This window comes from Gavialis gangeticus, unplaced genomic scaffold (assembly GCF_001723915.1).
Source record: "Gavialis gangeticus isolate Ggan-Ray unplaced genomic scaffold, GavGan_comp1, whole genome shotgun sequence".
NCBI lineage: Eukaryota > Metazoa > Chordata > Crocodylia > Gavialidae > Gavialis > Gavialis gangeticus.
The window spans coordinates 139,445,870-139,457,758 of NW_017729022.1; the positions used below are offsets into that span (position 1 = coordinate 139,445,870).

At 41.7% G+C, this 11,889-nt stretch overlaps 1 protein-coding gene across 3 annotated transcripts in view; it reads right to left on the minus strand.

The window, feature by feature from the left end:
• The window catches only part of TASP1 (taspase 1), a 217,456-nt gene that overhangs the window by 26,059 nt on the left and 179,508 nt on the right, over positions 1 to 11,889 (minus strand). For all 3 annotated transcript variants that reach the window (XM_019516244.1, XM_019516243.1, XM_019516245.1), the window contains one exon: positions 10,695 to 10,768. In XM_019516244.1, the coding sequence (XP_019371789.1) occupies positions 10,695 to 10,768 (74 nt within the window). The remainder of the gene's footprint in view (positions 1 to 10,694; positions 10,769 to 11,889) is intronic.

Sequence of the window (11,889 nt, forward strand, 5' to 3'; positions counted from 1 at the left end):
AGTCCTCCAATTTAAAAGGTTCCATACATGTTGATTTGAAAGTCTGTACCTCATCACTGACAGAAGCCTTTTTAGGCTTAGAGCCCTTGGGACAAATAAGCTTGAAACAAGCATGCAACTGGTGGCTTTCTGTTTCAATTTGCCTGGTGGCTGTTACCTAGGCCAGTGGTTCTCAACCTTTTGCACCTTACATCCCACCTACATAAGGTCAAAATATCCTGGTCCCATTGGTTGACGAGCAGGGGGGAGCAGAGGTCAGTCAAAGAGCAAGGGGTGGGGGTCTCCCAGCAGCTGATCGAAGTGTGCAAAAGTGAAACCAGAAGTCCTGCCGTGGCACTTTCGGTTTTGCCACTGTAAGCCAAGTCCCACCTACAGGACCTTCACATCACATGAATTTGAGAAACCCTGACCTAGGCCGTACCTTGCGTTCGGAAAAACCCCTGTTTTTGCCTTTGTCATACATGAATGCTGATGTAGTAGCAGAAGCGTGAGGCCTCTGAGTGCACGTGTCCCAGGTACCTGGAGCAGAATCAGAGGCACAGCAGGACACCACAAGTGGAGACTGACCCTGGTATTGATGTCCAGCTATAGTTTGCCTCTCAGTATCTGAGGAGACATATATCACTTTTTCCTCTAAGAGAAAAAAAGACTGGGGAGTAGTAAGTAAAAAAAAAAAGGTCACTAGATTTCGGTCTTAAAACTTTGGCCAAAATGTTTGCTCTCCTGAAATGAAATTGCTGCATTATGCTGTATGTGAATGACAGTGAACAAAACTGAACCAATGGGCAAAGAAAGAGAAATCTACGCTTAATGATCAAAATTTTCAACACATGGATAAAGAATGCAGCACTCAAGCTGTATATGCTGAGTAAGCATACCATGCACAGGCTCTATTTCGTGGGCACCAGGTGGGAAGAAGAAACAAAGGATTATGTGCTTGGATTGCAAGAAGGAGAAAGGTAGGATTCTTTCCCCTGCTCCCCAGATTATTACTGGCCTACATAATTTCATCTTCTAAACACAAGTGAAGAATGAAACCACTCCAAAGACTGCAAGGCACACCTTAACCACCTCCCAAAGCACTGATGTGACTATCACTTATACCATATAAAACCATTTAAAAAAATGGTAACTGCAACAAGTTAATCTTATTCAAACACCAGTTAGAGCTACACCCACACTTCTTTCTAATCAATAATATGCAGTTTTGCTCTTGCGAGTCCTTATGAAGCTACACTGCAATTAATATAGAATGTTTTCATAATCTTTAGGAAGCATGAACTGCAGCTACACTTGGTCACAAACAAATTTAAGCACTGAAAGTAAATACAACTTGTCCCTAAATTAGTTAGGTGCTTTTAAGATTCTTGCTTTTATTTTTTACTTGTGTAGTAACTGAATAACAGTGGTATACAGAGATATCCAAACTAATTTAAACTTGCTAATTTGGATAACAGTATTTTTATTCAGTTACCAGAGCACAATGAAACAATCAGGGTTAAGAATACACTGTTTAGACTCAGTATTATATAAGGTAAAAAGGACACTGTAAAAGTTTTTCCTAAAAGAGGATAAAAGGTTTTTTCTCAAGTGAAAATATAATAATTTAATGCTGACTCTATGACCCCAAAACTCCTGAAAAATCATATGGCATTTTCAGACTGTTCAGATCAGTCACAGTTCTCGCTGGTATCCATGCAAAGTTAACTTCCACCTCCAAACAAAACGCAGATCAGGTAAAGTCCCATTTGGTTATTCTGCCTAAACTAAGATCAATTAATAAATTATGGAAGATACAAAGCATAGAAAAAAGAAAGTAATGTAAAAGCATCAAAAAAAAAAAAACAAAAACAGAATTGTGAAGGGTAAGGACAGAATTTAAATGCATCAAGGAAAAAGAATCCTAGCAATGGGATAAGACACTACTAGATGGAAACAGTAAATGATGAAAGAGTGTTCAATAAGTATCTGCTCTGTGCTTGGAAATGTATGTGTGCACTCATATCACATGAGGATAGCACCCACCAGGAGGAAGTTGATCACCAGATACTCAAGATAAAGACTTTGAAAACTAGAAGATTTAGATAACCTGCACCACTAAAGTTTGAAACAAGTGAGAGACAAGGATTTTTTTGGGTGGTATTTTTTATAGGACCAACTATATAGTTGGGATAAAGTTAGACAAAGACATCAATGATAAAGATACTGATTTTTAGTCCCTGGTTCTTAGTCTTCAGCCAGCTTGTGAATTTTTGTTCCCAAGTTCATTTTTTAAAGTTGTTGGATAGATTGATATTGGTTTTATGCCACATTATATTTTACCCAACTCCTGAATTTTTTCCACACTGGAAAGGTGAGAATGATCCTCCTCCATTTGGGTAGGTCTTGATGTCCCAGTAATCAGCTACTCTTCTGCTAATTGTCTGTCTGCTACTCCTGAGAATGATCTTACCCTCTCTCCTCTGCTGTTTTTCATTATGCTGTGCCTGCTTTCTAGGATCAGAGACCCAAGGAAGAATGCCTTGCATTTGAAAGCTTGTCTAATTTTACCACAACTGCATAGTTGGTCCAATAAAAGGTATCACCCAAAGAAATCCTTGCCTCTTGCGTAACTTCTGGAGCATCATGGCTACAACATCACTCACATACTAAACAAGTTAGGAAAGAGATCTCTTGCCCACTGTTCATTTTCAATAAATCTTGGAAAGCCAGGAAAATTCCAGATGATTTTGAAAATGCTAGTACCCGGTATTCTGCCAGTGTTCAAAATGGATGTATAGGATTGCCCAGGAATCGTCTCTAAGCCTGACACCAAGCCCTGGCTAAATAATGGGAGACTTGATGCAGTATTTAACTGATAAAAAATTAAACAACAAAATATAATTAATGCTGGACAACATGGCTTTACTAAAACATGGCTTGTCAGGCAAACCTTATTTCATTTTGATGAGAGATTAAAGATTTTCAATATGTTGTACTCAACTTCAAGCATAGTTTTCCTTCTCTTAGCCACACTTACAATGCAACAGAATTCCAGCCTTTATGATAGAAGATTATTTTTTGATCAATAGAAGACAGCAGCCAAGGCATTTGTGGTTTTTCTCTGGAAAGCATTTGTGGCCACAGGCTCAAAAGAGGAAGAAAGGGAGAGGGATTAACTCTTCAATGAAGGTCAAAAACATAATTTAAAAGAGTGTACCAAAAGGAGCAGCTGTGTCTGTCAGCCCCATCAAGATTACCAGCTGGAGAATTTACCAGCAATATGAAAACAATGCACACCAGATGTCAAACGATGCAACTGCAAGTAGGAAAACATTTCTGGGCATGGCTTTGTGCTGCTAGTCCTCATTACCACACAGATTTTGCATTTACCATTAGAGACTTCAACAGGACATTGCCAACTAAGAACAAGAAAACTTCTGCACAATCAAGATTCTGAATCTTATTGTGTAAAACAAGATGAGTTATGTAATCGTTTTAAATTTTACACGTTTAAAGAATTATTTCAGGATGGCCACAGTATAAAAATGGAGGACTGAATAGGATTATAAAGTCACAACCGATGCACACTTGGACATCAGTAGATGAGCTTGTTGTAGCTTCACTCACTATAATTTTAGATTTTATTTAAAAAGAATCTGTTGTCTTAAGTAAATATTAAGAAATCAGTGAAAACACATTTCTTTACAGTTGATTTTATGGGGAAAAATGTGTCATGTGTGCCACAGGATAGGGTACATCAGTGACATCTCTGTCAGCACTACTTACATTAGCTGCTTTTCCTCCTCCTCCCTTGAGGGGATCCTGGCCTCTTCTCCATTTATATACGCATTCCTTATCTGGGCTCATCTATACCCATAGTTACAGCTATGAAGTTTATACTAGTTTCTAGAACTGTGCAAATCTTGGTCGGTGATTCAGTTCAGCAGAGATTCGGCTCGATTCGGCAGCCGAATCTCTGAATTGAATCGGGAGACACTTTAATCTCTCCAAATCAAAATTGGAACCCTCCAAATCAATTTGGAAAGATTTGATGATTCGGCCACAGACAGCTTTAAATTTTCTTTCTACATACCTCAAGGTACCAGGCAGCTCATGAATGCTGAGATGCTGGGCCAGATGGAGCATCCTACAGGAGTGTGGGGGGGGTCCCCAGCATGCTCAGCAGTGGACCAGAAGTGGATCAGAAGCACTTTTGGCCTACTTCCAGATCCGCCATAGAGCACACAGAGAACCGCCCCCCAGCTTGGCAACTGGTGCCTCCTGGGTCTGAGGAGGCACTTGGGGTCCCCACGTGGCCAACTGCTGAGCCGGTAGGATGCAGGGGGGCTGCTGCCAAGCACATGAGGGGCACCCCCCACGCTACTGGGGGATGCTCCATCCGTCCCACCATTGCAGCATACACAAGCTGAACCTGATACCTCAAGGTATGTAGAAAAAACATTAAAGCTATGTCTATGGCCAAATTGCTGATTCTCTAAATCAACATCGAATCCAGATTCGGATTTGGCCAAATCGAATTGGGACGGTGATCCAAATCAACTAATTGAATCACTGTCCCCCAATTCGAGCCAAATCCGAATCAAATATGGCCCGTTTTGCACACCCCTACTAGTTTCTGATCACATTGTCCCCTATGCAAATCTTTCATTTCTGGTCTCAAACGTCTTCCTCAATATTGTACAAGTTTCTCCAGTTCAGCACAGGAAATACAAAACCTCCTTATCTTCTCTCCTTAACAGACTCTGCTCTCACTACTGAAGTGGAACTGCTGTCCACACTACCATCAGCTGGCTGATAGTAGGCTCACCCCCTTTAACTTTCTCCCATAACTTACCATGTAAGTTTCTGCTGCTAAGTCTTCTGCTCCTGCCATGCCATTGGTGTCACTGATCTTTCTTCTTTCACCAAGTTCTTTCATGAGTTTACTGTTCCATTCTCTAACCAAGTTTCAATTACTTGCCTTCATTTTCAAACATCTATATTGATATATCGTATTTATGTAAATATAAGGCAAGGCTTTCCCCCCCCAGTCAGCATTAGGGAAAAAAGCCCCTTGTCTTACATTCACATACAAGAAAACCTCATTAAATACATGGTCTATCATTAAACTGCTACCAAACACAGCATGTGCTCAGTAACAGAAACCAACTATGAAGCTTATTAAATGCAGCCAACACTGAGCATGACTATATGACATGTTGCCCATACCAGGCAAACAAACTAATGGGAACCTACCACAACGATAATTTAGTAATGTCCACCTGAATAACATATATGGTAGTGTGCTGACTCTTTTTCAAGACATAGTGAGCCAATACACTGAATATATTTTGATTTCCTCTTCACTCCCACAACCGAGCTGTGCCCTTTCTTTCCCATATTCAGTGATCCTGTTTCTTCACCAGCCTTAAATATCTGGTAAACAGCAACAAACAGAGCCCCAAACAGTTCACCCATAATCTGTCGCCCCCCCCCACTCTCAGCATGCTGCATATGATTAGTGTGGTCCTACTCTCCATGAGGTGGAGCTGGATCAGGCTGCCCCAGGCCTCATCTACATATAAATTTTTGGAGGATCCTAGGATTCGTGATTAGAACACCCACTTCTGGTCACGAGTAGGGGGCTAATTAGCTTACTGATCCTTTGTAGTGGGGGGGGTGGTATCTGGAGTACACACACTTACTGAGCAGTGCTGAGCTGTGGGGCCACCATGGCTTGAAAAGCTGCTGACTCTGCTGGAGCCCAGTCCAATGAACTACATAGTAAATCATGAGTCTTTTGGCTTTGGACTCCTATCATCTGTAGTTTTACTATATACAAGGTTTGATCAAAAAGTTCTAAGACTTGATGTTCGGGGTATTGTTCATCAGGAATTTCTACCAAGTGGGCAAACAATCAATCAGGCCTTTTATAAAGAGGTTTTGATTCGATTGAGGGATAAAGTTAGAAGAAACCACTGCGAGCTGTGTGAAAATGGTCGATGGTTTCTGCACCATGACGACGCTCCTTTACACATTGCTGTCTCCATTCAAGAATTTTTGGCTGAAAAAAACATTCCTGTGATACCACACCCTCCGTATTCACCTGACCATGCCCCATGTGATTTTTTTCTGTTCCCAAAAATCAAAATGAAGCTGAAAGGAAGGAGATTTGATGATATTCCAACCATCATAAGAATGTGAAAGCGGAACTCAAAAAACTCAGCTGAAGACTTCTAGCATTGCTTCCAAAAGTGGCAGGAACATTGGGACAAGTGTATATCATCTGGGGGAGATTACTTTGAAGGGGACAGCTCATAAAAATGTTGTTTGTACACTATTCTTTAAAATAAAGGTTAAGTCTTAGAACTTTTTGATCACAACCTCGTATAAATACTTATCACGCAGGGTAAATACCATGACCACTAAGACAGTTTTCCTAGTTGCTGGGGCTAACTGCTTTTCTGGCACGGGGTATTACCTGTGGAGGTAACATGTAGATAACCTCCCACTTGCTGCTCAAGTGGGAAGATCTTGGCTTTGTGCCCACATTATGGAAATGGGAGACTCACCCCTAGCTTGCTCCTGTGGCCTTATGGCTGAAGGCAAGTGAAACTTGGGGGCATCTGAACCCTAAGCCTCCAGGTTTGGACTGTACATAGGATGCCTGCGACATGATTTAGAAACGTCTGAAGCCCCAGGTGGGGTGGAGGATGTTTGCCAGTAATAGGGCCACTTACGGTTCTTGACTGATTACCATGGATTTTGAATTGATTTGGCTTGGAACAGGCAAAAAAAATTTTTTTGAAAGTAAGTTTTACTATATGCAAATAAGTATAAAAGTGCTGCTTAAAAGTGTGTTTATGAAGTACCTGTCCTAAAACTTGCAACAATTTCAGAAAGAGTGAAATTCTGCATTAACTCAATTACTATAGGCATGTTTACATCTAAATTAGTGTTTTCAAATTTACCCCTCTCTTCCACGTGCTCATAGAGAGTAGGGTCTGACAGTAAGGGGGAGGTAAGGGGCTGCAGAGGGAAGAACTTGGGAGGGGCAGAGAACCAGGGGGTCACCTGATCCCCCAGATTTATTTTCCCTGCTATAGCAATGGGAAGGGGACAAACTCAAGGCAAACCTCCAATAATTAGATTCTGTCCCTGGAAAATTATAAATTGTCCACATACAGAATTGAATATAAGATGGTCTCAATATAATTAGAGTAAATATGGTACCTACCGGCATCTATAGGAATGCAGCTGTCTGCCTCTACCTCATCTTCGCTTGCTTTCCCTTTTGTGAACTATAAGTTCTTCCCTCTGGAATACTCTACCTGTCTCTCCATCTCAATTCATGGCTTCTTCCCTCATGAATGTTCCTATTGGCAAAAACAGTTTGCCTCTTTCCCCCTTTCTGGGATAGCCTACCAGTAGGGCAGCTACACTGACTGAATAGAACTAGGAACAACGGACTCAAGCTGCACCAGAAGAAATTTAAGGTAGAGATGAGGAGGAACTTCCTGGCAACCAGGGTAATCAAACATTGGAGCAGGCTACCTAGAGAAACTGTGGAATCTCCATCCATGGAAGTTTTCAAGTACAGGCTGGATAGACACTTGGCTGGGGGGTTTTATTTAGGAATGATTCTGCCTTGAGCATGGGGGCTGAACTAGACAGCCTTGTGAGGTCCTTTCCCACCCTACTTTCCTATCATCCTACGATACCATATTCTCCCTATTTCACACCCCATTATATTGATAAAAACAAATCACTAAGCTGAAAGTTAACTGATTTGAATTTAATAGATGTTCTCCAAGGATCGAACTTGGAGGTTTTGTTGTGTCCTCTCCAACCCTGCCAAGTCTCCTGCAAATAATAAGGGCTGTGAATGTACCAAAAAATATCTGTACTCCTTTAATATACTCATGAAGATAAAAGCAGTACAAGCCAGCTATAACTTTAATATAAAAATTATATATCAGCATAGCTATTCCTGTAAAGGAAATGAGCTACACGAGGAAAGAAGTCACTTTCATAATGGTAAAAGTATGTCTGTGCTACCAGATAGTGTCACAGAAAGCCAGAAGCTGGAAGGAACCTCAGGAGGTCATCTAGTCCAATCCTGACTCAAGGCATGATCATTCCTGTCTAAGCTATCCCAGACAAATATTTATCTAAACTGCACTAAAAAACATCCAGTACTAGAGATTCCACAACTTCTCTAGCTAATCTGTTCCAGTGTTTATTTAATCCCTTAGTTAGAAAGTTCTTCCCAACTCTCCCTTGTTGCAACTTGATCCCACTATTTCTTGTCCAGTCCCCAAGATATGTAATTTTTTAAATCTCCGTCCAGGATCAAGATCAGATTAACAGCACAATCAAACTCTCATCTAAAAGATTTAATAAAAATCAGAGTAAAGTTTAAAAATGCAGGACCATCAATAAACAGTAGCACAATGATGAGCAGAGCATCAGCCCTGGGTGCTGCCAAAGGAGGTTACACCTTGCCCTGTTATCCCCTATTCCCCCTCATCTTGCACCTTCTTCACAATGGCTACAGCAGCAGGCAGAGCAGAGAAGCACCCGCAGTAGGAGTAGCAGCAAGACGTTTGCTACTATGGGTGGGGGAAGGGGAGGGTGAAGATGTCACCACTTTTTTTCGCTCTGAAACTTCAGTGCTTAAATTGATTCTTAACATGTGGAAGTGACAAAACTTCCCCACCTGCATCCCCTCCTGGCACAAACCTCTGGCTGCTGCTCCTGCCCAGGGTGTAGTATGCTCTGACAGGGGGCCACCCCAGGGCCAGGTCTCACTTTGGCCTGCCCATCTGTCTAGGGTAGTCTGCCCCTTCTCACCTGCAACAACTTGATGTACTTCGATATAATAAGCAGGAGGCTGCTCATTACATGCCCTGATGCCAGCGGGCACTATCCATGGCTCTGTATCTCCCCTACACTGTGGCCTATGCCTCGTAGATGGCATCCACCTTCTTATTACAGCTTCAGCTTGAGGTCGGGTCAAACTCAGTCCCCTGTTGGGCATCTTGCATACTACCCCATCCAGGGTCACACTCATACTGCCCCCCTCTTCCACTCTGCCCTCTCTCACCCGGCTCTTGCATGCTGCCCCTCCTTGGGCCACACCCAACCTGCCCTGCTCCCTGAGCAACCAGGTAAGCCATCAGGCTTGCCTACTCTCATTTCCCGACTGGCCAGCGTGCAGCCTCTTAGGTCCTCCACGACCCTCATCTGGACGGTGACCAGCCAATTTACTGAACACTGGGCTGACTCTGCCCCTAACCCCTCACCAGGCGACTTCACACACACACACAGAGATTTGTTATGGGGGTTAGCCCCTTCTTCAGGCTGTCTCTTTGGCTGTACTTAACACACCCCCTGTACTGCTCTTCAGGCCATCACTTCAGCCCTACTCAGCACCTGTACTGCACAGGCCTTCAGGCAACCACTGCACACCCTACTGTGTGTGGGCCAACTGATCCAATGCCTGTTCTGTGCAGCCAAACAACTGCTCCCTCTCTGGGGCCTCTTGGGTCATGCATTTCCCCTCATGAGGCTCAGGTGCCTCAGGGCCTGGCCCCCAACACTTAATTACCCACCAAGAAGTAGGGGCTAGAGGTATAAGGCACCCCTACCTGCCTTTCACCAGGGAGGTAATTGGCTTGGCATTTCTGGGGAACTGTTCCACCATGAACAGCCCCACCAGGCCACCCCTCCCTGGCAGGGTGCAGTTTCAAGTCATATTCAGGACCAGGAGCCTCCTGCCATTCCCACAAATCCTGCCCTTACCTCCAAAATGTTCCAAGCAGCAGCTCAGCTGGACGTTGCCTCCTCAGCTGCTAGCAGCAAACTGCTGCACCAGCCCTGTGGCCTTGAACCTAAAATGGCCACTTATCAGGACTGGCCTACACCTGCAGGCTGTCTGCTCCCAGCCCTTAAAGTGACAGACACCGAGGGTGTACTGCCACATATTGCTCTGCAACTAAAGTCCCCTTGAGGTAAAATACTAACTAGGCTATCTTGAAACCAAGAAATAAGGACCTAAATATAACAGATACATTTTAAACAATATATTAACATAGAAGAGGTTAGCAAAGAAAAGCACAGGCAACCCCCACTTAATACTGTTTCGCCTAGCGCTATTTCACTATAATGCTCATTTTAAATCGATTCCTGATTTCACTTAGTGCATAGCAAATTTCATTATAATGCTCATGGTCACCATCTTGGGTCATTAAAAACACTTGCAGTCGCCATCTTGGATCGTCAACTACTTTCAGTTTCACTTAATGCTCATTTCACTTAACACTTGGTTTTTCAAGAACCAATTAAGAGTGCTAAGCAGGGGTTGCCTGCATTAGCAAAATTAGGGAAGAAGGCAAACCACCAGCCAGCTTACTTGAACACTAAATGCAAACAAAATGCTAAAATATGCATTGTTCCATAACAAGTGTGCAACTCCTCTTCGCATCAATACACAAGTGCAATTTTTCCTAGCAGGTTTTGACAAAAGTCTGACCCTAAGAATTGTTACTGAAAAAGTTAATTACAAGCCTGGACAAGGAATTAAAAGTGCTCCTTAGCTTTATAAAAAACTATTCCAACTGTGAGTGAGTTTTCACCCATTATACATTCAAATTAACTTTTAAAATGACTTGAAATTTATTAGGTTTTCCAACTTAGTCTTTATGGCTTACCTTGGCTTTGCCATCTTGCGCTGACATATACCCTACACACATGCTTTCTGTTGTATGACTCCATAGGAACTCCACTATAAGAAAAAAAATTAACGTCATGCATAAATGTATTCATTTTCAATGTAAAAAAAACCCTCATCTTATATTTCAGTAAATACAGTAAACATGGGAGTAACATGTCAGAAGACAGCCATTTTTCTGTCTCAAAAATACACTTTCCTTTCCTGGGAAGAAAATAGCTGAGGAATTTGCCTTTCTAAGACTACGTAATAATGATTTACAGGATCCCATCTATTAGCAACAACTGCAGCAAAACTGGTGGTAGATTAAAGCTAAATTTATCCCAATGCAGAAAAGGCTGCTATTTCATATTTAATTCAACATCTTTTTTAAAGTTTAAAGAACTCATTTAAGACAAAGAACACTGGCTTTAATTCAGCAAGCAGATGGAAGGATCTCAAGGGCTGTATAAGGTAAGGGCTTTATGCTATAAACATATACATGTGAAATTAATGGAACTACTCAAAGTAATCACGTTAAGCACTTGCTGATAGATTTGTAGGGTCATAGACTAAAATGTATCTACCATCTGTGTTGATTTACAGCAAACCATGTTATTTAAATTATCCTGTTCAAATGTATCATTCAAAATTATCCCAAGACCTGAACCTCCACTGATGGGACTCTGAATAAAATTACGTAATAGGAAAATACATTCAGCAGAACCTTTATTTTGACATGAGAAGTTCAGAGAGGTGGTTACCTAAGTTAACATTAAGTTAGGCAGAAGGCAAGGCAGTGTGGCATCTCAGAGACTAACTCATTCAGAAAGTTATGAGCTTTTACAGGATATAGCTGACTTCATCAGATGTTATGGCTGGGTTTGCAGAGTTTAGCTAAATTCATACCCCCAAAGGACTTTTACAATTCAGAGCCCCAATGACTTTTACAATATTTTTCAGGACAAAATATAAACTAAAAATTGCTCACTAGATGTTTAGAAAGTAATCAAACTACTTCCAGCAAATTGATGTGCTTACAAAAATAAGCACTGATGCCAGGTAATAGTACAATGCAAAGACTTAACAGGACTTTCAGTTAATTAGCTCTGTTAAAGCTCTTGTGACAAGGCCAAGTTATGTTTATTTTGAAGAGTATTTGCTGGGCAGAGGCAAAAAAAAAAAAAAAAAAAAAA